The sequence below is a fragment of the Misgurnus anguillicaudatus genome, chromosome 3, assembly GCF_027580225.2.
Source record: "Misgurnus anguillicaudatus chromosome 3, ASM2758022v2, whole genome shotgun sequence".
NCBI lineage: Eukaryota > Metazoa > Chordata > Actinopteri > Cypriniformes > Cobitidae > Misgurnus > Misgurnus anguillicaudatus.
In genome coordinates, this window is record NC_073339.2 from 33,314,463 (window position 1) to 33,341,805 (window position 27,343).

At 36.0% G+C, this 27,343-nt stretch overlaps 1 protein-coding gene across 1 annotated transcript in view; it reads right to left on the minus strand.

Moving 5' to 3' along the window:
- Window positions 1-1,959: 1,959 nt before the first annotated feature.
- The window catches only part of ptprdb (protein tyrosine phosphatase receptor type Db), a 131,194-nt gene continuing 105,810 nt past the window's right edge, over window positions 1,960-27,343 (minus strand). The window contains exons 31-39 of the mRNA XM_055205561.2: window positions 21,197-21,316; window positions 20,224-20,378; window positions 15,586-15,871; window positions 12,903-13,081; window positions 12,688-12,814; window positions 12,478-12,603; window positions 10,432-10,586; window positions 9,821-9,956; window positions 1,960-4,741 (exon numbers count right to left, since the gene is read on the minus strand). Of these exons, the coding sequence (XP_055061536.2) occupies window positions 4,673-4,741; window positions 9,821-9,956; window positions 10,432-10,586; window positions 12,478-12,603; window positions 12,688-12,814; window positions 12,903-13,081; window positions 15,586-15,871; window positions 20,224-20,378; window positions 21,197-21,316 (1,353 nt within the window). The 3' untranslated portion in view covers window positions 1,960-4,672. The remainder of the gene's footprint in view (window positions 4,742-9,820; window positions 9,957-10,431; window positions 10,587-12,477; window positions 12,604-12,687; window positions 12,815-12,902; window positions 13,082-15,585; window positions 15,872-20,223; window positions 20,379-21,196; window positions 21,317-27,343) is intronic.

Consider the following 27,343-nt stretch of genomic DNA (forward strand, 5'->3'; position numbering starts at 1 on the left):
ACGGTAATGACGTTCCTCCAATTGGGCGTGGCTATCCCTTATTTCGACATTTTGGTAAAATACGATGCAATTTGTTGAAGTTGTCTATGAGGTGCCCGCCAAAGCACATTCTAATAATTGTCTCAATTCTAATATTTATTTATTACATTTTTCTATATTAACTTGACTTGTTTTACGTATGTTAACATTTTAAACAAGAATTGAATCAAGAATTTGGAAGCACTGGCGCTCCTCTTTATATGTATAAATAATGTATAGTATTTTTCTATTTCTCTATTTTTGTGTAAATTCTTATACTTGTTTTGTAAGCTTTTCTTTTTAATACTATGGACCAGGATTTTGGTGTCCTTAATAAAGATTTAATAATAAATAATAATAATAAACAACACTAAAACATATCAAGTCAAATAAAATCAACAAGTAAAACAAAACACACTCGCGCACGCACAGACACATTTTTGTAATATTATTACATTTGTAGCATGCAGAACAATAGAATTGCTTTTTTGTTTTAAAATAGTTTAATTTTGCAGCAGAACGGACCACGTTCCTGCACCTATGGAAGAGGGGGAAACAACTCACATATATAATAAAAATAAAATGTGATTTGACAGCATCTTTTCGTTGTACTTGTATCTGGACCAGTGGCAAGGCACACATACTCAAACTATCACACAGAAAGCGCATGCATGGAGAGGCGCGTTTCAAAAAGCGCGTGAACACAGAATCTTTGCATGACAGGACAAATACACACAAATTTATCTCGAAATACCCGTCGTGGCAAGTTTTTGTATAAAACTGTTAGTTTTTATGTCTAAAGTAAACGTAAACCGTTCAGAAGAAAATCAACTGTCAGTACATTAGCTATCTATTCAGTCTTAAAGAGACAGTACATAAATCATACATCTTCTTATGTTTGTGTCATTATGTTAGTCAAACACAGCAGACAAAAGGAAATCACGTTTATAGCTTTAAAAAAAGATTAAATATATTACATTTATAAAATAAGGACAGTGTTATTATTCATTTGATTCTATTTATATACATAGGCTAAATACTATTAGACCGTAGCCAACTTTATTTGTAACTTTGTTCTTTTCTATAAGACTATCATATGCTTGTATTTTCTTGATCTGTTTTTATTTGATTTCCCCCCCACCCTTTTTTATTTGCTGATCCGAAAATGAAATAAAAAATAGGCTAAATTAATATACAGGGATATTAAATTATAGAAGTGTACCCTTGGTATTTAAACAATAAATAGTCAATAATAATACGCAGAGAACAAAATGTCGCTGTTTTAAGGATTATATTATATAAACTATCTTCTGTTTTAATAATTTACAGATATTCGTGGTAGTTTCTTAATGCCCAATGGGAAAATTTAGTGAATGGTAGCCAAAATAGATTCCAAAATATAACGCAAGGGGGCGCAAACACTTCTCACTATAAAAAAAATACTAGTCACCTGTGCTGGAAAAAGTACATTTATATATATATATATATACACTGTAAAAAAATTCCGTAGAAATTGCAGCTGGGTTGCCGGTAACTTACCGTAGATTTAAATTTATGATTTTTACTGGCAACATTTTGTTCAAAGTTAAATGAACATTAAACATTTACAAGTCTTTGTCTTTAAAGAGTAAAACTAAAAAAACAGCATCAAGCAAAACATTCTGGGAAACAAAATCTGAAGCATAAAACAGAAAAAGGTTGATGATGATTTCTGATTCCCAGAATGCTTTGCATGAGGCTGTTATTGTATAGTTTTATTCTGGAAAGATAAAGACTTGTTAATATTTAAAATGTATTTAACTTTGAACAAACTCTTGCCAGTAAATAACATACATTTAAATCTACGGTAAATTACCGGCAACCCAGCTGCAATAACATTGAAATTTCTATGGATTTTTTTTACAGTGTATACACTTAAAAAAATAAAGTGAACAATAGGAATGGGAAGTTCATAATTCTTACCATTTTATTTGTAACAAATAAAACTTTTCCATGAATACAACTGTATTCTCACACATCTGTCCTCACAACATAAAGTAGGAAAATTAAAAAAAGAAAACATCCTCTGAAATATTTACATTTACTACAAAATCAGAGGTAAAAGATTTCCCTTTTGTGTTTCACATTAATTGACGGGTGAAATTGTAAAACCTCTCACATCAACATTTAACAGTACGAAAATTGTGATACAATGCATATTTGGTCAGATTACATGATATAGATTGTGCTAGTTTATTTTCACACAAAACAATGTCGGTTGTCATAATTCATCTAAATCAGATGTGCGCCTTTGCATTGTACAAACAGGGGCTATCATGCACCAAAAAAATGACTTTTTTTCTTACACATTAACATTGAGTTCTGCAATGAGGGTTTCACTAAACAAATTCTAATTGCGATCTTTCAAAAAAGCCTAGTAAGATTTAACAAAAGTTGAAAAACCCTGAAACTTGGTAATATGCTTTCAAAGTCTATTACAGAGAAGGTAGACAGTGGATGATTTAAAATCCTGGTTTATAAACTGGACTATGCATAAAACAATGCTTGAAAGAAAGTAAAACATTGAAATGAAATAAACATTAAACCGAGTTGAAATTTGCACTGACCAGACGTCCTTTATGAATGACGATAACCACTGGACTAGAAGGAAGTCCTTATATCATACCACCCTGTATTCTATTCAGTATTTAATAACAACATTGTGCATATTTTCTATTTGAGCTTTGTAACCAAAATGTTTTTTCCTCTAAACATGCACACACTGTGAGCAACACTGTGAAGTTCACCTCATTCAATACAATTTGTGTTGAAGAAATAGTAAGGGTTAGTGCATAGAACAAGTGTGGAGTCATTTTCAAACCCATAAACAAACGGTCATAGTCAATGGTATTGATAAAAACACTCCAGGCAATTATAAATGTACGTGAATTTGTTGCCAAGGTTACAGATTTTATTTGTCATGCATTGACACTTTACCAAGTTAGGGGCATCATTGGTTATTGCCAAACTGCAGTAAAAATGGCCAACGGCGTTATTTATCAAGTTCCAAATCTAATTTTTTTGTAGTCTGGAAACAATCTTTATGAAATACCCCGCAAGTTGACAGCGAATCTGAATCATACTGTCTTTTGTAGGACGTTACTACTAACATTATCGATACTAGCAAATATACTGTGTGTAAAAATGCCCAAATAGCATTAACAATGGGAGATATATTAAAATGTTGTACTCTCCCTGGAAATATAGATTGCACACATTAACAGTTTCCTGCAGCATTACAGAATTAAACTTTGCACAAATAATTTATAACAATGATAATTTTAACAACAATATACGTAATAGTGCTAATACGCATTACGCAGTTGTCTTGGCCCATTATAGATACAATGAACTTTCAAAAATGGATTTCACCAATATGATTTTTTTAGTAATTTTGACTGGGCACAGTATGACCAAAACTTCAGTTTTTCCTAAAATTGGTGTTGGTGTAAAATATATTAATTATATTAAATTTAGCAGATGCGATATATCATCATTTTTATATTTTGTATATACTATAAGTTTTACTATGTTATTTTTTTTAACATAAAATCAGGTTTGTATCCATAGATGGGAAACACATCAATTTAATAGCGACCCATGTACATGTGACTACAGTATGATAAGGCACTACCAGTGTCAAATGATCCTTTGTGTTATTGTATATGTCACCCCATTCTTAGAAATGATTTGAACCGTCAAACCTGAAACTGAAAGCATCTAAATAATTATTGTTTTGGTAAGAATGTAGTGAAAAATCTTTTTTTTTAACTTTACTGCAATCAGTACGTAACATATGTGCACTGACAGGTACCTCACTCACATAATGTACATATCACAATTGACAGTTCATAAATTATATTATATTATATAATATATTATATTCTAATACTGTATATCATATAGGAATTTTAAGTGAGACAATATAATTACAGTGTGAATATTTTTCATACTTTAGTGGTTTAAAACTCGAAGGTGCAGTCACTTTCAATATTGCACAGTTTTGAGACAAATCTCAGTTTATGCTATTTTTCCTTTCCTTAAATCTGTGAAAGATATGTATTTGTATGCATGTGTGCGTGCTACAGATAAACAAACATGATACTGGCATAAGCACCAATGTTTAGGGTGATCAATTTTATCCGGTAGGATAATAGTGGGTCCACTATACAACCTGTAAACCTGGTCTGCATCCCTCCATAAACATGACTTAATCTGTGTTTTTGGAGGGATTTGCTGTTAAACAAATTATGACAATTAACAATTACAATCAAACTGAATGTTGTCTCCTCCTGTGCTCTCTCTTATTGGTCCGCTGAATCTATCCAGACAGCACATGGTCAGATTCATTCAATGTAATTGGATCTGTTGACCGATTAGCTCTAATGCCTGAGGACCTTCACTCCATTCCAAATGTGTCTTGGCAACTTTTAACCATATGAGTCAAGCTACAATTTGTTACGACAAATCTGCCCTCCCTGTCTGGCTTTTAAATCGTGTGCTGTCTGGAGAAATCATTCAGACTTATGGGCTGTGGGCAACAGAAAGAGGCTGTCAGATTGATCAGACGCAGGTCCCAGTGGGTGAGGATGTGGCCTTGGTCCAAGAGACGGTTTTATGTTGCATAGTGATCAAAACTACCCAGGTACTCCAGCGCTGCTCGATAGCAGAACTGATACTGCTCCTGTGAAATGCACACACAATCGATAAGATTATTTGCATCGGAATGTAAAGCATGAAGAATCTCAGTGTGTTGATCATATACATGTAGTGCATCTTAGCGATGTGGACCGACTGTAATTTCTGTCAATTTGCGAAATCAATAGGTTTCCTAAACACAGCCTCCTTCTGTGATTGGTCAGAAAATAGGTAGCCCAGACTAATTGCACAACAATTGCATAAGCCATTATTGTTCTGCTAAACAAATATAAATATCAATATACACACTCACCTAAAGGATTATTAGGAACACCATACTAATACTGTGTTTGACTCCCTTTTGCCTTCAGAACTGCGTTAATTCTATGTGGCATTGATTCAACAAGGTGCTGAAAGCATTCTTTAGAAATATTGGCCCATATTGATAGAACAGCATCTTGCAGTTGATAGAGATTTGTGGGATGCACATCCAGGGCACGAAGCTCCTGTTCCACAAAGATGGATCCCAAAGATGCTCGATTGGGTTGAGATCTGGTGACTGTGGGGGCCATTTTAGTACAGTGAACTCATTGTCATGTTCAAGAAACCAATTTGAAATGATTCGAGCTTTGTGACATGGTACATTATCTTGCTGGAAGTAGCCATAAGATGATGGGTACATGGTGGTCATAAAGGGATGGACATGGTCAGAAACAATGCTCAGGTAGGCCGTGGCATTTAAACGATGCCCAATTGACACTGAGGGGCCTAAAGTAAGCCAAGAAAACATCCCCCACACCATTACACCACCAGCCTGCACAGTGGTAACAAGTCATGATGGATCCATGTTCTCATTCTGTTTACGCCAAATTCTGACTATACCATCTGAATGTCTTAACAGAAATCGAGACTTATCAGAACAGGCAACATTTTTCCAGTCTTCAACTGTCCAATTTTGGTGAGCTCGTGCAAATTGTAGCCTCTTTTTCCATTTTGTAGTGGAGATGAGTGGTACCCGGTGGGGTCATCTGCTGTTGTAGCCACTCCGCCTCAAGGTTGTGCGTGTTGTGGCTTCACAAATGCTTTGATGCATACCTCGGTTGGAACTAGTGGTTATTTCAGTCAAAGTTGCTCTTCTATCAGCTTGAATCAGTCGGCCCATTCTCCTCTGACCTCTAGCATCAACAAGGCATTTTCGCCCACAGGACTTTGTAAACCCTAGAAATGGTTGTGCGTGAAAACCATGCCACGCTCAAAATTACTCAAATCAGCTTTCTTACCCTTTCTGACATTCAGTTTGGAGTTCAGGAGTTTGACCAGGACCACAGCCCCAAATGCATTGAAGCAACTGCCATGTGATTGGTCGATTAGATAATTGCAGTAATGAGAAATTGAACAGGTGTTCCTAATAATCCTTTAGGTGAGTGTACATGGCATATACAGTTCATTGGTGTTTGCACATAAACTCATTGCCCGGCAGCCATTGTTTGAAAAGTTGCTCGCCAGCAACATTTGTGATTTTCACAAAAATTTTACAAAATGCCTTCCAGGAAAATTTTCTTTGAAAAGATATAAACATACAAATATATCGGGTGAAAGAACAGACCCGCTGCTTTCATACAAACTAGGGATGCACCAAATCCAGGATTCGGATTCGGCCGAATACTGGGCTTTTTGACGGGGTTCGGGTTCGGCCGAATCCTAGATTTTTTTTCCACCGAACCGAACCCTAGGCTTGGACTACGCTGGTCGACGTCACGCGCCCGTTGATTACCCACATCAGGTGCTGACGTGGAGATAAGCTTTTTCTTTCGGTGAGCCTTAGGGGCGGTTCACATTTCGCGGACGCGAGCGTGTGGCACTGCATCGTTTTCATTATGCATAGGCTTATGGTAATTGTCAAAATAATTTTTCCCACTTGTCATCCTGGCATAATGTTCCCTATCCTTTTTTTTACAGTTAAAATTAAATAAAATGAAAAATACACTGCTGTGGACATTGTTTACTTCATTAATGTGTTTTACTGTGTTAATGGAATAAGGATGCAAATAGGATTCGGTATTCGGTTTCGGATTCCAAAAAATCTGGATTCGGTGCATCCCTAACACAAAAAATAAATAAACAAACAGCCAAACAACTGGAAAAAAAATTGATCCTATCTATATTTTTTTCTCTGCTTATGAACTCGTAAATATGGGTATTTTTCTTTAAAAATACAAATTTTTTGTAAAGGAATTTTGCTAGAGATCAGATTTGAAACGATGATCAAAACATACACAGATCATAAGAAGTTGGCTCATGTTGCTATTTGCTAATTGCTGCGATCTTTTACTGGGCCCCGCCCACTTGCTATTTTTCGTAAAGAGAGATCATTTCAAAAAGGGGAGGAGATTTGTGTTTTTGATTAAAGATTATAATGGCAAATGATTTTTTAAATAATGAAGCTCAAAGATAAGTCAGTTGTAAAAAATACAATATTGCAAAAATTCATTTTGATTTCATTGTGACTTTCAGTGTGTTTACTTTTGTACTAGCTAAAGAGAATTATGAATGAGTATGGGCAGAGAGTAGATTTTAAGCTCTGTTCACACACCAGCAGTGACTCATAGCATCAAAGCTACCCAATCTCATTTATGTTCAATGAGAGCTGGTGACATTTAAGAGCTGGCATTTCCAGAATGCTTATTTTTAGTTGCAAACTACCGGTTCAATGTGAGCATCTTAGCAGCAGTCATGATGCTCATAAAAGTTTCTAGGGCAACCAGTGTTAAGTAACCTCCTAGTGATCTACTACTACAGCGAGAAGAAGCAAAATGAAGTAAAGTCACTTGCAAGCGTGAACATGGCTTTCTGAATTGAATCAATTTCGACATTTTCCTGTATAGCTTAGTGGTAAAGCATTGCGTTAGCAGCACAAAAGGTCATGAGTTCAAACCCAAAGGAACATGTGCACTGATAAAAAACCCTGCATAGCTTGTATTGCACTGTATGTCACTTTGGATAAAAGCCAAATGAGTAAATGTGAGTGATTATGTGTGCTTAACTCTTTCCCCGCCAATGACAAGTTATCTTTTCAATGAGAAACGAGAAAACGTTTTCCTGCCAAAGAAGAGTTTATATGGCAATCCATATTTCCGCTATTATGCCCTAGGTGGCGCTCTTACCCAACCTATAAAACACTATAGCATACAAGTATCCAATAGTAGTGATGGGTGAAACGAAGCTTTTTGAAGCAATTGGTTCAATAGACCTTTTGCCTGTTTGCAAACAGATATGACGTTTTTTGTGGGCGGAGCCCAACTGGTGGCAGAAAGTGACAGCTCTGCAATAGGGGTGTGAAGTGTTTTAGCGTTAAACTGTGATTTTTATGGATTCGGTGTTCTGTAGAAATCTGTTTCTCCTATATTTCTATGTTTCTTATAACGTTTATTTTTTAAATAAGTTAAAAGTTTAAATGGCTTGGCTACTGATATGTGTGCATGTATGTAATGTATATGTATTGTTCTTTATTGGTAAATCAATTATTTTACAGTATGAATCGCTGAAGTACTTATAAGAGCAATACTATCATGTATTCTTTATAATATAATTTATTAAATATTTCATAATTTTCCTGTTTTCAATTTCTTCCTTATATTTATAGCCTACATGTTTGTTCTAAAACTATTATGTTTACACACAAATTAATTTGTATTGGCTTGTTTATATATTATTAACACTTTACATCGTGTGTGTGTGTGTGTGTGTGTGTGTGTGCTATGTTTATATTTATTAGTAAACACCATAATTTAGAACAAACAGGAAGAAGACATAGGCTAAGATAAAAAGAAGTAATAGAAAACGAAAAAAAATATGAAAACTTTAATAAATGATAATATTATTGATATTATGAACTCATTCAAATCTTTAATCTTTCTAAATAAATTATAAACGTAACGTGATGAAAACGCTATAAGAGACACATAGAGGGAACAGACTTTGACAGAACTCTGAATATCTTCTCTAATTATTTTCTATTGTAATTATTAAAAGATTTCCAAATGATTTCATCACTCCAATCTGTCCGGTTGAGGGCTTATTGCAACCATAAACACCTACGTTTATCTTCAAATGGTGTCTTCGACGACGGTATACTATAAAAATGAAGGTCATCTATTTTGGCATTTCTATTCTGACACTCAACAGCACAACAAGACATTTTCTAGTGAGTTATATTGTTCGTTTCACTCGTGTCTCATTCATTTCCACTGCTTTTCTGCCACCACATGCACGCGTGACGTAACTGTGACGTCGACTCGCAAAAGGTCTATTGATTCAGTTTTTCGAAGCGTTCGAAACACCACACACGCTGGCGACATCTGCTGGTCAAAATAATGCAAAAGCAGTTCGGTCCAAACATTTGACACTTTTTCACAACTCCCCCTAGTGGTGAATCATCAGATTTTCAAAAGGTTTCGAAACAGTTATCACATACTGAAGCCTCGTTTGCTAAAATCATGTGACACACGCTCCAAACCAATGATTTGAAAACAGAAAATTCGTAAAAGTTTCGAAGCCTCAAGAAGCAGTGCTTCAAAAGCGACCATCACTATCCGATAGTTTGTTTTGAACTTCATTTATCAATTATCTCAGCTTTTTGTTCAAAATTTTGTATTTTCGAAGAAACCCACTTATATTTTGAGATGTGATAAAAGAGAACAAATGAATATAGGATGAAAAAGGGTTTTTCTTTAGTTTTAAAGCAGGGGGTCTGTTCTTTCATTTGATATATTGTATGTTTATATATTTAAAGAAGAAAATTTTCTGGAAGGCATTAAACTTAAAAAAAAATAAAAATGATAAAAGATACTGGCATTGTCTGGCAACTTTTTTAAAAGGAGTTAAAGGGATAATTCACCCAAAAATCAAAAGTGTAGCACCAATGACTTCCATAGTAGGAAAAACAAATACTATGGAAGTCAATGGTGCTCAGAAACGAGTTGGTTATAAACATTGCTCAAAATATCTTGAAAGTAATTTATTTAGGTCTGTAACAATTTAAAGGTAAGTAAATGACAGAATTAATTTTTTTTGGGTGAACTATACCTTTAAGATCTGATCTGGACTGTGAAGTGTGCATGCTTACCTCTGTCTGCACCATGGCTGGTCGTTGAGTACGCAACATTTTGACAGTTTGGAAGATATCAACCACTCCCTCGTAACGCATCCTTTCTAATACGATGCTCAGAGTGATAAATACACCTGTCCTTCCAACTCCAGCACTACACACACATATTAAAGAAAATGTTACAGCACATACCTTACATCACATGTATAGGGTTGGTAAAATAACATATAAAACCACATATAGTTCAGGCATTTTCTAGTTTCAGTGCATTATTATTAAATAAAATGTATTACTACTGATTTGATGTTGTACGAATGACCATGTTATTATTATATGAGCTGTAAATGAGATACTATTTACTGTGGGCCTGACTTTGTGTTCGTGGACTGCAGAGGGTTTATTAGATTGCAGTTAATCTTTTTTTCTTGTCAATGAAATATTCAACAGTGGCAGGTCTATTTAGCTAAATTTACAATGCAGGGCCTAATGCACAGATTTAATATTAAGACAAAAACTACTTTGTGTCTTGCCTGCTTTAAGCCGTAACAGACCGCATTTACGTTATTCGTTTTGATTAGCAGTCTGGCCAAGAAGTGTATTTGATACTAAAGACAATATATTTGCCATACCTGCAGTGTACTGTGATTGGCCCATCCTGACCAAACTGTTCTTTTGTTTTGTGCACTTGACCAATGAAATCGATGAAGCCTTCACCAGATTTCGGCACGCCCTGCTCTGGCCAATCCGTGAACTGAAATTGCCGGACAGTTCTAGATTGTCCGTCCTGAAAGAGAGAGAGAGAGAGAGAGAGAGAGACGCCGTGAGAGAGAGTGTGTTAAGCTAAGTGTACTTTTACAGAGCTCTATGGAATATTTGGTTTTGACTGATCAATCATGGATTGTAGAAATGGCCTTGGAGGACTTCGTTATTAATGAATTATTAATACATATTGTGAACCTAGAGCTTTTATAGAAGACGAGAGGCTAAGGAGTGCCCGGTTAAACCAGTTAAACAAAAACAGCACTGGGATGGAGCCCAATAAAGAAGAAGTTAAAATAGAGGAAGGTCAGTTACATTGAAGACCACTACATAAAAATGTAATTTGCATGAAAAATGTATAGGGTAACATTTTTTATTTTTTGTGATTAACATTTTATTGATTTTTCACAATACAACATAACGCATCTGTACCAAATTCACATTTTCACAACCCTATCGCCACCCACACAAGAGGTCCCCACTAGAGCTTGATTAAAAAATTAGCCTGGAAACAAGACAAAAATGTAAATAATATTACCCTATGGATCCACTTATATGGTAATATTATTTACATTTTGTCTTGTTTCCAGGCTAATTTTTTAATCTTGCTTGTCTACAAGATTATATAAATAATTATGTTAAATGCATTTCAAAAGGGAGGGGTGAGCCGTCAGTTTCAATTCACAGTCTCACCACTAGATGCCGCTAAAAACCCCACCTTGCTTTTTTATTATATATTGAACAAACATACAACATGACAAGACATCCAAAGAGGTAACATGTTAAGGAATTTGAGTTTACAATACACAGAGAAAATAAAAATAAATATATAAATAAATAAAATAAATAAGTAAATAATAATATTAAATAAATAAAAGTGAGACAGCATAGTTCAAAACCCCACATTGCTCTTTAAAATATCAATGGGTCAATGACGTGACCTTAATTATTTTGTGTCTGTATGGTTCAATTAAATGTAAAAGGGTTAAAATTTCAAAATAATTTTGCAGTTGCACTGTAAAAAATTAGCTGTAATTATGCAGCTGGTTGCCAGTAATTTACTGTAAAAGATAAATACTGAAAATGTTTAATGTTCATTTAGCTTTGAACAAAATGTTGTCAGTAAATACTGCCAGTAAAAATCTACAGTAAGTTACTGGCAGTTAGTTGCCAGTAATACCCAGTAATACTGTAATTTCTACAGAATTCTTTTACAGTGTGCATAAATTCTCTTTTTTGAGGATCAGTCTAAAATTTCTGATTTTATTTCATTTTGAAAGCATATTTGGGGGATAATTGCAAAAATGTCAATGTGGTGTAACCGGTCTGTGTCAAATAGTATAAATAAATTTTTTTTTTTAAATGAAAATAGAAATATATTCATAAACAAATGTGAAATAAAATATAATCATCTAGTTTAGTGTAATATGACTTTTTTTACACAACATTTTTACATCATTTGTCAAAGATTATTTAGAAAACAGAGCTGTTTTCAGCATATGTCAGGACAAATATTACAAAAACGCATTAAAATTTACATTTAGAAATAACTAATAAAATGATATTTTAAAATGGTTTTTTTGTTTTTTATGATGATTACGCTTACATGCCATCAAGGTAGATAAAATATTTAAATATTTCTCATTCTTTGGCGCAATTGGCGGTTACACCATTTGACATTTTCAGGTCCATTCAGTCTTAACTTTCATAAAATTGGTGAAAAGTAATTTTTTATTGTATAAAATTAACATAAATACACTATGTGCATTGAAATAAAACTGATGCGTGCTTTTAAAACAAGTTTTTTAAAAAGATTTTTGAATTTCTCATCTTGCCAAACCGTTTTTCTCACTGACCCCAAACTCAAATAAAACCATAAAAGAAAAAGATCTGTCGTTTGTGTTGGTGTGACTTACCCTTGCATCCGTGACTTTAAACTCTCTGAGTATATACTGAGGCATATTGTACTCCGCCATGGGATCCACAACAAAGTATTGGTAGCGAGCTGATCTGTCTGATGGCCAGTACTGATGACATTTTTCCTGGATTACAAACGAGTTAACACATTAATAGAGTAACTTTGGTTTATAATATAATCTGAGGCAGACAAGTTTATGTAAACTAACCCTTCCCATTTCTCTGAGCTTAGTGAGCATAACTACTATAGTTGAATTATGTTCCCAAAGCATCCGCCAGTAATCTTCAACTGTCTCAGCCAGCGGCCCCTGAGTCGCAATATACGCCCTCTGTTGCCTAGAGAGTTTGGAAAACATCAGCATGTAAGTATATCACCACCTTGTCATAGTCACACGTTGGCAGCTTTATAATGATAAATATTTACCTGTAGCCATCTATGAAACTGCCATTGACGTAGTCTGAACCCTCGACTCCTCTGATTGGCTGCAGAGGAACACGTGTGGTCTCGTATGGCATGATATTGACCAATCGGTTTTTGAACTTATTGCACGGGAGACTGGCACTGACGAATCGAGAGTTGTGTGCTTTGGCGTTAGCTAACCGCTAAAAAATGAGATAAAGAAAAGAAAAACGTAATAAGAAAAAAAAATTCAGTTTCATAAGGTTAAGAAAACATTCAGTATTTTGTGGTCTTTATATACACTGTCAGAATAAAAGCTTTCATTTTGTATCTTTACAGGTATACATAACACAATATAATGTTATACCTTTTCGGGGAAAAATTTCTCTACCTTTAGGACTTATTGTGTACTTTTAAACGTAACTCTAACATTCACCTGGTACAAAATTGGTCCTTAAAGGTACACAATAGGTCCTTAGGGTATAATATTGTACCCAAAAGGTACAACATTCAATGTGTTGTTTACCCATAAATGTTTTTTTTTTACATTTATGTAATATGTATACAATTTGTCAAATCTGTATTCTTAATATCAGCAAAATAAACAAATAAAATAAAATGTATGTATTTATACATACACCGATCAGCCATAACATTATGACCACCTGCCTTATATTGTGAAGGTCCCTGTCATGATCCTGTCAGGTTTGTATGTCTTTTGTTTTATGTGACAGGGTCATGGCAGCCCTCACTGTTGTCTTGTTTTCGTGTGGGGAGTCATGTGGCTTGTGTTTTGGTGTGCCTTGTGCTCTCCTGTCCCCAGTCTAGCCCCGCCCCTGTGTCCCCGTTAATTATTCATTATTAGTTTACGCCCTTCAATTGTTTGTCCATGTTCCCTAGTTTAGTTTTTCCCTATTTAAAGCTTTTGGGCTCTATCATCCACCCTGCGCAATGCAGCGCAATGCGCGGCGCAAGTGTCTTTTGCTAGTTTTAACCCGGCGCAATGATCATTTTCACGTTTAGCGCCACGTTGATTAAATAGCAAATTGCGCCCAATTTTGCGCCCATGGGCATTCTGGTCTGAAAACAAAGTGTGTTCAGGCGCATTGTTGGTGTGTTGCTATTTTGAGGCAACTAAAATAGACTACGCCATTGACCAACTAAAACCTAGTCTAAAGTCAATGGCGCAATATTGTTTTTGTTATTTAATGAGCGCGTTAGTAATATGCGCCTATAAACGATACGAAAACGCAGGTTTGCTTATCACACACTTGGATGCACAGAAGCACAAAAATGCTTTTAAATACAAAAAATTAAAGGATTAAAATGTAAAAGATTATTATTGAGTCTCTTGGACATAAATGAGGACAGATTATGAGACGTTAGAAGGCGCTGCTTCACCTGTAGCCTGGTAAGTAAATAAATGCTTTGCTTTAAACAAATGCTTCTGTTTTTAAATGTTTTTTTAAATGCTATCACACGGATTTATTGTATATGATGACTCTGTACCTGTGGATATGGTGAGATGAGAAACATTTTTAAGTAATGCTTTTAAAAAACCCATGGTGCTGTCCGAGTGCTGAAACGGCTCTCCGCACGTGTGTAAATTCGAATCTCTTGTTTGTATTTTTAGAGTACAAACCTTTTCTTGCACATTTGCTAATTATTTTATGAGATTACAATGATTATGTAGGATATCAAAACATGTACAGCAATTAAAAGCGTGCTATTTTTACTTACATGACTGAAGAAAACGGCTTTTAAAGATTTTACCCCCCCCCCCAAAAAAAAGTTTTCAGCTTACAAATTCCGCTTTCTAAATAGGGATTAGGCATGGCGCCAAGCGCAACTTGATTTTAAAGTGGATGAGAGCTGAGACTCTCATTGGTTTATTGCACGTTACGCCCAAAACACACCCATTACTCATTAGGAAAATAGGAACAACCCTTTTAGGCCGTGCGCTTGGCGCATTAATAATTTTCCCATCGTTAAATTAGGTTAGGACATGCCACATGTTTAGACCGTGCGCTTTAGACAATGCGCTTAGATCATTAAAATAGGGCACATTGTGTTTGATGTCTTGTGTCGGATCACTGTGTGTCACGTTTGACATCGTCATATATGCAATCATTTGTATTCTTGCCTTGTTTACCCTCTCGAGGGTGTTTTTGTTATATAATAAACGTCTTTTTGGTTGAGAGCTGTCTGCACTTGGGTTCTGTCAGGTCCCCCTTTTGCCACCAAAACAGCCCTGACCCGTCAAGGCATGGACTCCACTAGACCTTTCTATCAGAACCAGTACTTAATTTTTCAGCAATTTCAGCCACGGGCCAGCCTTCACTGATGCATGTCAACTTTAAGGACAAACACTTGAAAAATGGCCAAGCAGGAAAAATGTGAGCAACTTTGACAGCTGTGAACCGGCGACAGGGTCCTGGGCAGCCAAGGCTCAATGATGCATGTGGGAACCGAAAGCTGGCCCGTGTGGTCTGATCCAACAGATTAGCTACTTTAAAAGTGAATGCTGGTTCTGATAGAAAAGTCTGGAGTCCATGCCTCGACGGCTCAGGGCTGTATTGGTGGCAAAAGGGGGACTTACACAATATCAGGCAGGTGGTCATAATGTTATGGCTGATCGGTGTATATACATTATATTTCTATTAATTGATCTAATAAAGGCCTTTACACATTCCTTGTATGAACTCACTTTAAACTCCTGCTCCATTCCACTGATGTGTTCTGGCGGTTCTGTCTGTGAGAGTTTCTGGATGTAGGCATAAAGGTTCCGCGCTGGAACCTCAGTACTGCCGCAGGAAACTGCTTCCAGTAGCGCGTCATAAATAAAGACATACTGCTCCTCTGTCTGCACCATGTAGTTTCTCTGAGACCGCATCAATGTCACGTGACCGTACACATCTATCGTCTTCTCCTGCTTCAAACGCTCCAGCATGGCATCAATTACGATGAAGCAGCCTGTTCGGCCCACACCAGCACTGAGAAACAGCGAGAAAATGCATCATAATTTATTACAAGCACCCACTCTAAGAGAGGTTCTTCAGGTTTTTCAGGATATTGAAAAGAATTTTAGTTGTTAATAGAGAGTTAAAGGAAAACACCACAGTTTTTCAATATTTTACTATGTTTTTACCTCAACTTAGATTAATTAATACATACCTATCTTTTTTCAATGTGTGCACTTAATCTTTGTACACCGCTTTGTGACTGTGTAAGCATTTAGCCTAGCCCCATTCATTCCCCAGGATCCAAACAGGGATGAACCCAGAAGCCACCAAACACCTCCATGTTTTCCCTATTTAAAGACTTTTACATGAGTAGTTACACAAGTAACACAAAATAAAACGTGGCAATTTTTAAGCAGATAAAAATGAAAACTATATTGTATGGCAGAAGAGCACTTAGTTTGCAGCACTTTGACCTCGGGCGCAGTAATATTTATGGAAGTTTGAGCAAGAGGGGAAGTAGTCAGGAGCAGTGTTGGGGTAACGCATTACAAGTAATGTGCATTAAGTAATAATATTACTTTTCTGAAGTAACGAGTAAAGTAACGCTTTACTTTCTAAATGTACAAATTAATTTTTGAGTTACTTTTTTAAAAAAGTAATGCGAGTTACTTTTCAGTTTAATAAATTTGAAACAACAATAATGTACTGAATTAAACTGAACGCAGTCACGTAGAATTATGCACTCTATGCATGCGCGCCTGAGCGGGAAAAGGAGATTGCAGGCCAGAGCTGGAGATTTTTGAGATGAAAATATGCAATTTCTAAATGCAGAACTTCTCAGTCATAAAAAAACACATGCAAGGCCTGAAAGAGATCAAGCCTCAGCCAAGTAAGAAAAAGTAACGCACAAGTACCTTAAAAGTAACGCAAGTATTACTTTCCATGAAAAGTAACTAAGTAACGCAATTAGTTACTTTTTGGGGAGTAACTTAATATTGTAATGCATTACTTTTAAAAGTTTCTTTCCCCAACACTGGTCAGGAGTGATTATGTTACTCGTGCCAAGGTTGAAGTGCTGCAAATTAAGTGCTCTTCCGCTATACAATATAGTTTTCATTTTATCCGCTTAAAAAAATCGCCACGTTCTATTTTGTACCACCATACTTACTCATGTAACTACTCATGTATCAGTCTTTAAATAGGGAAAACATGGAAGTGTTTGGTGGCCTCCAAATTCATCCCTGTTTGGATCCTAATGAATGAATGTGGCTAGGCTAAATGCTAACACATTCACGACGCGTTGTACAAAGATTAAGTGCACACATTGAAAAAAAGTTGAGGTAAAAACATAATAAAATATAAAAAAACGGTGGTGTTTTCCTTTAAACCAGGTGTGCACAATTAATGAAAAAAAGTCACAAGTGCACAAGAGGTATTTAAATTATCCCAAAGGTCTGACAGTAATGACCCAGCCAGCAACATGCACAAAATGCTTTTACAATTATGTAATTTGGTTGCAATTAGTTAAATTTGCAGTAAAAATTTCTAAAAGTTTTCTCTTCAAATTTAAAAAATAACGGGTAACACTTCACAATATTGTATGTGTTGACATTAGTAAATGCATTAAAGAGGCCCTATTTTCCTTTTAAAGTGCCCATATTATGAAAAACTCACTTTTTCTGGGTTTTGGGGTGTTATTTTGTGTCTCTGATGCTCCCACACGCATACAAACTTGGAAAAAAATCCATCCATGCTGTTTTGAGTGAGATACAGGTTTCTGAATGTCCTCTGCCTTGAGTCTCAGATTACGCGAGTTCAAACTCAACTCCGTTGTTACGTAACTAGCCGTTTCGTCACATTCAGTTTGAATTTTCCCGCCCACCACCCCACTCGCAGGTCTCCACCCACCAGGGAGCTAGAGAGTGCACAGAGCAGTCACCGCTGATACCCTCTGTGCTGTCATCATTTCTCACGGAAATAACAGCGCTATTTAGATATTACGGATTATACTCCTGCCTACTTTTAAAAACAAAGTTTTAACGCGTGGTTATTGGAACCCGGAGTAATCTTATATACAGTGTGTTACGACGCAAATAGTCATCAGATTGTAGGCGATAAGACCTTCATGCGAAATCTGATGTAAACAACAGACTATGTATCTATATTTCACGGATTAAACGCATTTGTGGACAAAAATGGTCATTGGATGTATTTTATTGGACTTTCACACATCTGAAACAGACTGGATTCGATTCGCGATCGTTGTATCAACACAAAAGGTAAGAAGTCACGTTATATTTTGCATGTTGTCATCTTCTGTCACAAAATACTACATTTATGATGCTAGAGCATCTGTATCTCAAAACAGAGATCATACATTGATGCTAATCCCGTAAATTATACCTTTTAAATGTATAGTAAAATTGGTTGTAAACAGTAGGCTATATAGATATTTTTGCAGGCTAGATAGTTTACAGCGTGGTTTCGAAAGTTAAAAAAAATATATTTAATGGCTTTATTTTACAATTCTACAAGAACTAAGTAATAGTGCTTTGCCAACTAAAAGTTTCTTGCCAAACTAACCGAGACCGGGCCTTACCGCCCCGGCTTTTCTGACGAGGCTAACCCCCGAGCCTCTTATAACTTTACAGTCCGGACCTCCCGCTAGCTTCTAGCAATTAGCACGCGGCCCACAAGCAGTATACATCCCCCACCGGGTCTTAATTTCTGTAATTTGCGAAAATAATGCGTTTGAAAATGTTTTATAACGGGAATATGTTAGCATTGTCCAGGGAAAACGAGTGTATTGTTGAAACTGCTACATCACAATTTACTCTGAAATCATTGTGTGTCATGAGTTTCTTCTCCTGTAGTGCAGTGGTTCTCAAACTTTTTCAGCGTGCGGCCCCCCTTGTGTATGGCAAATTCCTTCGCGGCCCCCTCAAAGAAAATTTATGACAAAAAACTGTTCTAAAACTCAACTTTTAATTAAACAAAACATATTGAATGATACAAAGTAGTGCTGTTGGTTAGTAGCCTTATTTTTTTAGGTTTGATTCCACAGAATTCATGATAAATTAATTTATTTTATAAATTGTCATTAAACTGGGGCCCCCCTGGCACCATCTCGCGGCCCCCCTGGGGGCCCCGGCCCCCAGTTTGAGAACCACTGCTGTAGTGTACTTATTAGTGATACTTTTCTGCATGATTTGTCTGTTGGCAACATAAACCGTTAATAATAATAATATATAAAATAATAACACAGTATGGTCTGTACTGCTCACGATATCACTATGCATGCGCACATGACGTTAGTAGTGGGGCGTGATCAAAGGAGCAGCAGCTCATAAATATGTAATGACTAGCTCAAAACGGCACAATCTGAAATGGGTAACAATCTTTTCCTACAAGCTATTTCGAGCAAACAACTTTTGAAACATGCTTTATGGAACTCATACACCTATTTAACTAGTGGAAAAGCAGTCATAAGATTGGCACTTTAATGATTTTACATTTCATTTGGGTGTGTTACCAAAGAAAAAAATTATTATGTGAATAATATGGATTTAAAAACCAAGAATGCTCCCATTATAATCAGCAGAGTGTTAATAATAAAATTGATTTACTGTGTAGTATAGGCAACTTTTTTACAGCTGTGACTTTCTCTGAACGGCAGGACTCATGCAGTTATATGAAACTGTGTAAACTTTTATTGAAACGCATGCTTCAGTGAATATAATGAAAGCGTTTGATTAGGGTTGCACTGCACACATTGTTTATATAATCTGTTTACAATTTAATGAACTGTTTTGTTTTCATGCAAATAATGTTTCACAAACACTAGTGGCCTGGTTGTATTTTGGAATGACAAACATTCATACATTAAAACCTAAATAATAACTGGCCTTATTTTCAGAGTTATGTAGAAGCCATTACATCAGAAATTCTGCTTGTTAGCTTGTTGTAAGCCCCCTAAGGTACAACTTTTGACCCATTTAACAATAGTCCTGGATTGCTATTTTGAAAGCATAATGCAGTGAAACATACCATGACATAACTGCATCTAAAATAGGGCAGTGTTAAAAGTTTTCAAAACATACTTTCTGTGTAGTTGTTACTTTGTTGTGTAGTAAGCACTCAGACTAAAAGTATTGAGTGCACAGACAGAGACAGAAACAATTGAGCTGCAACACAGTAAAAAAATCTGTGTAATATACCATACCAATCTTCACAGTCAATACCATTTAGACCTCTACTGTAAGGAGATTCAATTCTCCCTACGATGTAAGAGCATTTCATTGATGGAGGAATAAACTTATAATGCTTATTCAGTATCTTAGCAAGGCTGATTACACTGTAAATGTATTAAGCTCATTCTGTACCTGCAGTGGACCGCAATAGGTCCAGCATCTGGAGGGTTGCAGGCCTTGACCCGTCTCAGGAAAGCCAAGAAAGGAGTGGGGTGTTCAGGTACCCCCTGATCTGGCCATGCTGTGAACTGGAACTGACGGACCTCCCGTTTCTCTCCACACCCACTCTGCCCACAGAAATAATTAATTTAAGCATGGTATGTTGCAATACTATACACACAACTTACGTATACAGCCAGCTAAATATAGTTTAAAATACTTGTGTACAATTACAATGAATTCCTTAAAGAGACATTCCACTTTTTTTGAAAATATGCTAAATTTCCAGCTCTCCTAGAGTTAAATATTTGATTTTTATTGTTTTGGAATCCATTCAGCTGATCTCCGGGTCTGGCGGTACCACTTTAAGCATAGCTTAGCATAATTCATTGAGTCTGATTAGACCATTAGCATCGCGCTCAAAAATGACCATAGAGTTTCAATATTTTTCCTATTTAAAACTTCACTCTTCTGTAGTAACATCATGTACTAAGACCGACAGAAAATTAAAAGTTATTTTCTAGGCAGATATGGCTAGGAACTATACTCTCATTCTGGCGTAATAATCAAGGACTTTGCTGCCGTAACATGGCTGCAGCAGGCGCAATAATATTACAGAGCGCCCGAAAATAGTCCCCGGCTATTGAAAGTCACCAAGGGGACTATTTTCGGGTGTGACTTAATTTGCGCCTTTTTAGTAAATAACCCGCAAATATTTCCACTCCCATCAGCACTTTTTTGGAATTGCGCTCTTATGCTAATTTGACCCTTTTAGTAAATCTGGCCCTAAGCATATTATTATAAAAATATTAAAAAGTATTTTGATACCTTTTAGACGTCAAAATAACTAAACTTCCACAATACATGTGCATCAGTATTAGGTTCAAAAATAGGTTTGTTTTCATGCGTAGTGTATTTAAGTGCTGACTTAAGGACCTTACATTACCTTAAAAAGAGCAAATGTTCTGACGCAGTAGGTTGCGAGCTCCGCTGTGTCCAGTAAAGAGACCTGCATCAGTCCATATGTCTCTGTGCCTCTGCTGGGCCAGTACTGATCACACTTATTCTGCACACAGTTCAGCAGACACTTATTAAACCTCCCACCACAAAATATCAAAGGAAACCAGCTGAGATAACAAATAACGGTCAGATGGTCTTCAGGCTGGATACTTTCCAATAAGAACAGTACTCATTAGGGCTTTGCCACAATCCTTTCCCTAGTTCACTAGTACGTATGCAGGCCATCCAGAGAGTATGTATGTATGTAAAGTATAATAAACTTGAATTTAAAAGTCATTTCGACTTTTATTTGTTGTAACTTTTAATTTTTTTTTTAATTAGCCTACACTGTAAAAGTGAAAAGTTGGATCAACTTAAAAATTGACTTAAAGGCAGGATAGGCAGGAATTATCCAAAAAAACTTTTCTACAAATCTGCTCAAACCGTCTCCATACACCAATACACAAGTAACATACAAGTACTCTGAAAAAGAGAGCACAAAAATCGAGTGTCTGCAGACGTCCCACTCCTCACTAAACACAGCTTATTTTTCCATTCACTCCTTTTCTTCTAAAGCCACGCCCCCAAAACACATGAACGCGCGACGCCGACCGCTCTGCTGGGAGAAGCATTTACCTGAGACGAGCGGAAAGGAAGGAGCGCGGTGCATGTAGTAACATCATGTCACAATCACATGTAATAATACAATTAACTTTATCACTATGAATATAAACAAATATGATGGCTTTTAGTACTCACTATTAAGCCAGTGTTTTGCATGGAAGAGTTTCCGTGATGAAAGCATCGTTGACTCTGATGAGGACTACACACCGGAGACAATACCGCTACTGCATCGTCGACTCGAGGAAAAGCCACGCAATATTTTTATCTCGTTTGATTGCTTTGTTTATTCCTTTTTTTGCCTTGTTTGCCTTCGCTGACTGGATATGCAGGTACTGTGAGTTCTGAATGCACTTTCTGTGAGTTCTGAATGCACTTTCTCTACCATACTTTTGCTCTTCCTAGAGTGCCTCGTGCACGTTCAAATCAATTGGGTGTGCACATGTGTGGGCAGATCCCGTAGCAACAGGGGTGGTGCCATAGTCGCGAGAGAGAGTGACAGTCGCGCAAGCCAATCATTTGTTTCGTCCCGAATAGAAATAATGAGCTGTCGTGAGAGGTCTACAGACACTCGAGTTTTATACTCTCTTTTTCAGAGTACTTACATTTTAATTATGTATTTGTATATAAAGACAGTTTAAACAAATTTGTAAAAAAGTTTTTTAGATAATTCCTGCCTATCCTGCCCTTTAATTGGCAACACTTAAAACTGTAAAAAAATTCAACTTAAATTTCTCTTTAGTTTCACTTTAGGTAAGTATAGTGTTACCAAGTAATTTTTTAGTTGATCCAACTATTCACTTTTTACAGTGTAACTTTATTTAACTTTATTTAGTCAAGAAGATTAAAAAGCAAAGTAGAAAAAATTATTAACATAGATTATACTTAAAAATGTAAGGGCAATTTTTTTACCGTTTATAAAATATGACAATGTCAGATACAACTAAAATATTCTTACTGTCCAGACGCGGAAGAGGCGGCAAAAACGCACTATACGCGCGTAGTTGGACGCTTGAACATTTTGAGCTTCATTCGTTTTGAGTGAAAGTCGCGCATGAAATTCTAGTCATTCATGCGTAAATTTGCGTCATGGGAGGGGCTTATATAGCTCAAACTGAGTAAACTTATCAGATTGTTTAACCTCCTCACTCACTTTCTTCCAAACATGAGCCTTTAAATTCCTGTAAAAGTACGAAGATGTCTCATGTAGTGATGATGATTGTCCTCCATTGTTGTTTTGTTTTTCTGCCTCCGCTAGCTTCCTGTAATCTCATCACTGCTAAAGCAAACTGCTGATTGGTTAACGCTGCGCAAAAATTTCAGAATTTCAACTCGGCAACGCTCAATTCGCAAGGAATACGCGTCACGTATTCCACGCCATTCATGCTTAACGTGCCCAAGGATTCCTATTCGTGTCTTTGCATTGACTTAACATATAAATCACTCGTGCTTGCCGCCTCTTCCGCGTCTGGTGTGAACGCACCATTAATAAATAATAGTAACATTTAAATTTGAAACTTAAATTATACACTCTAAAAAAATGCTGGGTTGTTTAAAATCCATGCATGATGGGTAAATATTAGACAGGACACACCGCTGGTTTAAAAATAACCCGATGCTGGGTTGTTTCCAGCCAACTACTACCCATGGTTGGGTCATTTTTAACCCAGCGGTGTGTTCTGTCCAATATTTACCCAGCATGGGCAAAACAACCCAGCATTTTAGTTCACAAATATATTATAGTTGATATATAAACTTGATAATGAATATAACTTTTTTGTGCTGTACATAACAGGGGCGTCGCTAGACCCCTTTTACTGGGGCACGTGCCCCAGTGTAAATCTTTTGTGCCCCTGTGTAAATCTCAAGTTTACATTTTAGCAGTTAACTAGTATATTCCTTTACAAAGACAATCGAGGCAAAACGGATCTATATGCAATGTAGTTACCCAATTCACGTTTGAAAAAGCGACGCAGCAGTCGCACTGACGCGTGCACGCCCCAATTCATGTCCGCGTCCACGCACCCATTCATGTCCGTGCGCGACTGTTTTGCCGTGCGCAGCCGCATACAAAGTACACGCGATTGAGTTGGTTTATTTTAAGTTTCTAAATAATAATGAAAATCTTATTTTCACCCGATCATTGACGCATGTGATGGACATCAGAAATGTTTGTGCAAAGCAGGAAAAGGGAAGCAAAAATGAGAGATGATGAGTTTAAGGGAGTAAAGACACATAACATCTTACCCTGTTAGGGCTCGAACATTAGAGGAAAAATCTCAGGAAAACCTCTGTCAATAGTCTATAAAATTGCATTGTTCACATACAACAAAAACTGTGTTATACTGTTCTGTATTTTCAGATATGAAATTAATATTTAGTTCACTAGCTCTAGGTAATTACATAAACAGTTAGCAGTAACAAAGATAGATTTTTTTAGTAGCAGTCATAAAATGAAAATATTCTTAAAAATAAAAAAGACGTTATTAATCCTTGTGTAAAATGCAAAGGTGCATAAAAATATTTTCTCTTCTGTCATTATTTCAAAACATTTTATGCCTTTAAACATGTTAATAATGTTGTATATATGTTTATATGAAGATGATACTTAAATATTTTTAAATAAATGTTTGTCTTTCCTAGTACTTGTTGCAATGTTGGAATAGTGGGTTAAGCAAAGGAAATTGTGTCTTGCACACTGCAGGCTTTCAAGAAAAAGTAAAAAAAAAATGGGGGGCCTGTGCCCCAGTAGAGCTTTATGTCTAGCAACGCCCCTGGTACATAATATATATACAGTATTATGAGCGGCAAGAATGGTCGACTGGTAAGGTTAAATGCGGGGTGCATGATCTCTGAAAGCCAATGTTGACATTTGAAATCACCTAAACAAACACGCCACCACCCCAATGGAATCTGGACCTTCCTTTGATAGACCCGCCCCACACATACGCAACCCAGGCAACGATGTTGGTTAGTAGACACGCCCCTTATTGCTGATTGGCTACAAGTGTGTTTTGGTACTCTGTCCGACTCTCTTTTCCAAAGTGTTTTAAAAAAAATAATGCACCCCACATTTAGTAATGCTTTCAATAACAGACAATAAACAAAATGCGTGATGAAGAATTAAATCATACCAGACGTTATGTTAACCACTGTGTGTAATACAGTACTATTGTTGCTACCAGCTATGTTTTATTGCACAACCTAATAATCAAGTTTTCTGCACATAATAAATTTTGTAATAATTTTCCCAAGGCCCATACGAGTCAATGTATTCACACCTAGGGATCTAGGGAACTGGATGAGACACACCTTTCAAGAGTACATAATAGGCATGCAGTGATAGTGTGATAACCAGCTAAAAATATAAAAAGTATCACTTTGGAAAAACGTGTCTAAGTAGGTGAGGAAAAGAAGTGAGGAGAGCAAGAGAGAAAGAGAGAGTGGAAGTGATACACTGAATATCAATCAGTCAAGTGAAAAGTGATCATATTAGCCAAGTAAGACATCTTGCCTTTGAGAAGAAATATGAAGGCATCTGGAGAGTAACAGATAGACAGCATAAGACTAACTCTTTGCCAAAAGTTTTAAGGTCACATTTCCCATTGCTCAGTGAAATTAAGAGGGTAAAAACCATGTGATGAGGAATTTCTCAAAATGGACATCTGGTGGCAAGTTTTTATGCAAATTTGGCATTGTATTTAAGCTTAGTGAGAAGTCTGGCTTAAGAATTCACAGCGCTGACAACAGAGTTTTATACTGTACATAGCTATAACCAAAATGTAAAATGTCCTTCCTTGCTGTGCAATTATGAGTGCACCTTTACTAAAAAATATGGAAATCATTAATGCCGTATCACAAAAGATACGTTAAGTATGTTTTCCTGATGTTTCTAAAAAAAAAAAAGGTTTTTACAGTAGTTTTGTTCCAAAACTTAGTAAGCTGCCTACCTAGACCGAATTTTTAAAGGGATAGTTCACATTAAAATTCTGTCATTATTTTCTCATCCTCATGTTGTTTTAAACTTGTATGAATTTCTTTTTTCTGATGAACACAAAAGAAGATATTTTGAGAAATGATGGTAAACACACAGCAGATAGTGACCATTAAAGGTGCAGTGTGTAACTTTTATAAGGATCTCTTGACAGAAATGCAATATAAAATACATAACTATGGTATCAGTGGTGTATAAAGACCTTTCATAATAAACCGTTATGTTTTTATAACCGTAGAATGAGACGTTTTTATCTACATACACCGGGGGTTCCCTTACATGGAAGTCACCATTTTGTTTCTACAGAAGCCCATAACGGACAAACTTTTGTCTCCAACGATGACATGGTTGTCCAGTGGCGGCTACCGTAGCTTTTCTATGCGTTTCGGTGAACGGTGGACTGAAACGTTGATTGCAATTTGCAACCTCACCACTAGATGCACTAAAATTTACACACTGCACCTTTAACTTCCATAGTAGGATTAAAAAAATATGATGGAATTTAATGGATACCGTCAACTATGTGCTTAGCATCATTATCAAAATATTTTCTTCATCATTTATCACAATACTTCCAAAATATTTTTTCCTACTATGGAAGTAAATGGTCACTATCTGCTGTGTGTATCTTCTTTTGTGTGTATCTTCTTTTGTGTTCATCAGAAAAAGAAATTCATACACGTTTAGAACAACATGAGGGTGAGTAAATGATGACAGAATTTTCATTTTAAGGTGAATTATCCCTTTAAAGCACCTACAGTACAGGCCAAAAGTTTGGACATTTTAAAAATCATTTAAGCTGAAGCTGAAAATGACTTTTGTAGACAAAAATATACCTGTGCCAAACAGATTAATTTTTGTTATTTGAAAACTTAGATTTTATTTTAAAATATTATTTTTGAAATAGATGACTTACATTGAATATTGAAGAAAAAGCAGCCAATAAGAACCCAGATTAAATATGAACTCGTTCGATACTCTTTAAAATTCATCCTAAATTGAACATTTAAGGAGCTTCTTAAAAAAAATGACACACATACGGTTCAGCAATTTCTAGGCAAAGGGTGACTGCACTTCAGTTCATATAATAAAATATAGCAGAGTTTTGTTTTATTTTGGATGCTTTTAGTCACCAACATAATTTCCAATGTTGCATTTGTGTTATGCCATAGTTTGGATAAGTTTATTATTATTATGTTATATGAAATAAATGATAAATAAAGAACGAGTGAGTGTGTCCAAACTTTTGGGCTGTACTGTAGTTAAAGGGTCAGTTCACAGAAAAATTAAACTTCTATCATCATTCACAAACCCGCACACATTTTTTTGTTCTGCTGAACAAGGATAGCAGGAATCAGAAGCACAATTGACTTCCATAGCAGGAAAAAAATCTACTATGGAAATCAACATTGCTTAAAAATGGTTATAAACATTGCTCACAATATCTTTCTTTGTGTTTAGCAGAACAAAGAAATGAAT